The following is a 2,608-nucleotide window of genomic DNA, read 5'->3' as shown; positions in this document are numbered from 1 at the left end:
AGGAGGCAGGAAGCCCCTGCATGGCAGAGCCTCACGGGGGTCCCTGTGCCCGCAGAGACCTGTCCTGCCATCTGCGGACCTCTGCCACCGTGCAGGGCCCTGGAAATCTTAGATGCCTTCCGTGGAGCCCCCCTCGCCAGGAGGAGGGCAGGCCCCGCACCCACTAGTCAGTTCCCCTCCCGTACCCCACACTGGGCACAGCTCGTCATGCAGTCTGAAGCCTGAGGGGTCAGGTGTGGGCCGGGGAGGGTGGCCGCCCCGTCTGGAGCACCGCGACCTGGGCCCCGCCCCGGCCCCCACGCCGGGCCCCACAGCCAGCAGGGCCGTCTGCCGCCTCCCCAGGGTCGCCCGCCGCCGCGCCAGCCGGGATGTTCGGGCTCTGGAGGACCGTCAACAACGTGCTGTTCTACCTCACCCTGGCCGTGGGCCTCGCAGGCCTGCTGGGCAACGGGCTGGTCCTCTGGCACCTGGGCCTGCACATCAGGAAGGGCCCCTTGTCCCTGTACCTACTCCACCTGGCGGCCGCCGACTTCCTGTTCCTGGGCTGCCAGGTGGGCCTCTCCGCCGCGGAGGCCGCCCTGGGCTCCCGGGACAGCCTCCACTTCGTGGTCCCCTTCGTGGGCTTCTGCGCGGGCCTCTGGCTGCTGGCGGCCTTCAGCGCCGAGCGCTGCCTCTCCCACCTCTTCCCCGCCTGCTACGGGCGCCGCCGGCCCAGGCACACCTCCGCCGCGGTCTGCGGCCTCATCTGGGCCCTGACGCCGCCCGCCGTGCTGCTGCCGGCCCACGCCTGCGGCCTGCTGGGGGGCGGCGCGCGCCCCGGCGCCTGCCTGCGGTTCCACGCGGCCAGCGTCGCGTGGCTGCTGTCCCTGGTGGGCGGCGCCTGCGGGGCCGGCCTGGTGCTGTCCGTCTGGGGGGGCTGCTGCTCCCGGCGCCCGCGGCCCCGGTTCTTCGGGGTCACGCTGGGCTGCGCGCTCCTGCTCCTGCTCTGCGGCCTGCCCCTGGTCGTCTGCTGGAGCCTGCGGCCGCTGCTCGGCCCCCTGCTGCCGCTCGGCCTCCCGCCGGCCACGCTGCTGGCCTGCGTCCACGGCAGCGCCAAGCCGCTGCTCCACTTCGCGGCCGGCCGCCAGCCGGGCCCCCGGCAGCCGCTGCGGGCCGTGCTGCGGCGGGCCCTGGGGGAGCAGGCCCCGCGGGAGGCCGGGGGGCTGTCCCTGCCCATGGGCCTCCTGTAGCTGCCGGCCGGCCGGGCCCTTCCCGGGGACCCCGCAGCAGCCCCGGCTCACCGGCCCACGGGACCCCAGGCTGCGGACAGGGCCAGGGCGGTGTTCCTGACCCCTGCAGCCCCCGGAGCCTGAGGTCCGGAGCCGGGGATGGGGAAGGATCCAGGGGCGCGGAGCAGCGCACCCGCCGGCAGAGCCCCCGCCCGGGCTCCGGCCTCCTCCCCACCCGGCCCCCGCTCAGGCCGCCGGCGCCGAGGCGCCCCCGGGAAAGCAGGGCCGACAGGTGGCCCCAAGGCCCGCGAGGGGGGCTGGGCGGATAGGAGCGCAGGGGATGGCCCGGCCCGCGCGCTTGACTCTTCCTCGGCGAGAGGCGCGTGTAACCCGGCCGCGCCCCCGCCCCCCAACCCCGGCGGCCGCGCCCCGCGCCCCAGCAGTCCCTCGCCGGCCGCCAGACGGCGCTGCATCCTCACCAAGTGCGGCGCCGGGCGGGGGCGGGGCTCGCTGCAGGGGGCGGGCACAGGCTCGGGAGGCGGGGCTCGCTGCAGGGGGCGGGCGCAGCCGCGGGGGTGGGGGCAGAGCTGGCTGCAGGGGGCGGGCACAGTCGCGGGGTGGGGGCGGGGCTCGCTGTAGGAGGCGGACGCAGCCACGGGGGGTGGGTGGGGGCGGGGCTCGCTTCAGGGGGCGGACACAGGCTCGAGGGGCGGGGCTCGCTGCGGGGGGCGGGCGCAGCCGCGGGGGTGGGGGCGGAGCTCGCTGTAGGAGGCGGACGCAGCCGCGGAGGTGGGGCTGAGCTTGCTGCAGGGGGCGGGCACAGCCGCGGGGGCGGGGCTACCCTCCGGGCTCCGCCCCGGCCGAGTGTCCCGGGCCCCCAGCCGCGCGCAGGCTGCTGTGGCCCGCGGCCCGCACCCTCATCCTCCGCACCTCCCCGAGTCCTGCGCTCTTCCACTCATCGCCCCATCCCTGCCCGCTCCCTGCAGACCCTCCCCTGCGCGGCTCGCCCTGGGGCTTTCCCCGTGAAGGAAGTGAGAGAGAGAGGGAGGGACTGGGAGGGACTGGGAGGGACAGGAAGGGGGAGGGAGGGACAGGGCCAGGGACAAGGGCGGACAGGGGTGGGGGCATGAAGCCAAGGTTTCTAGCTTTCAAAGTGCAAATGATTTTGTGGATTTTCTGACGATTAAAAAAGGCCGCTCAGGGTCACGGTCCAGAGCCCTGCGGGAGATACTGAAACTCCGGAGTCAGAGGGAGGCGCTCTGGGTGCCAGCCCTTCGGCCCTATGTCCCCAGTAGGGACCCGCAGAAACGTGGGCTGTGACCGAAAGGAGGACACTGCCCCCACCCCAACTCTGTACCTGCCACAACGAAGCCTTTTACGAGCCCAGGAGGTTTGTTGGA

General features: G+C 74.9%; 1 protein-coding gene across 1 annotated transcript; it reads left to right on the top strand.

Annotated features, from left to right (window-relative positions):
- Positions 1-368: 368 nt before the first annotated feature.
- On the top strand, positions 369-1,229 carry MRGPRG (MAS related GPR family member G). Its single transcript, XM_046014451.1, has one exon. It carries the CDS (start codon positions 369-371, stop codon positions 1,227-1,229), a length of 861 nt encoding a protein of 286 aa, XP_045870407.1.
- Positions 1,230-2,608: the final 1,379 nt, after the last annotated feature.

The sequence above is a fragment of the Meles meles genome, chromosome 8 (assembly GCF_922984935.1).
Source record: "Meles meles chromosome 8, mMelMel3.1 paternal haplotype, whole genome shotgun sequence".
NCBI classification, from domain to species: Eukaryota; Metazoa; Chordata; class Mammalia; order Carnivora; family Mustelidae; genus Meles; species Meles meles.
Note: the sequence above shows the minus strand (reverse complement) of the source record. Positions and strands in the feature narration are given on the sequence as shown.

Coding starts and splice junctions, on each gene's coding strand:
- MRGPRG (XM_046014451.1), top strand. CDS start 369: ATGTTCGGGCTCTGGAGGACCGTCAACAACGTGCTGTTCTACCTCACC.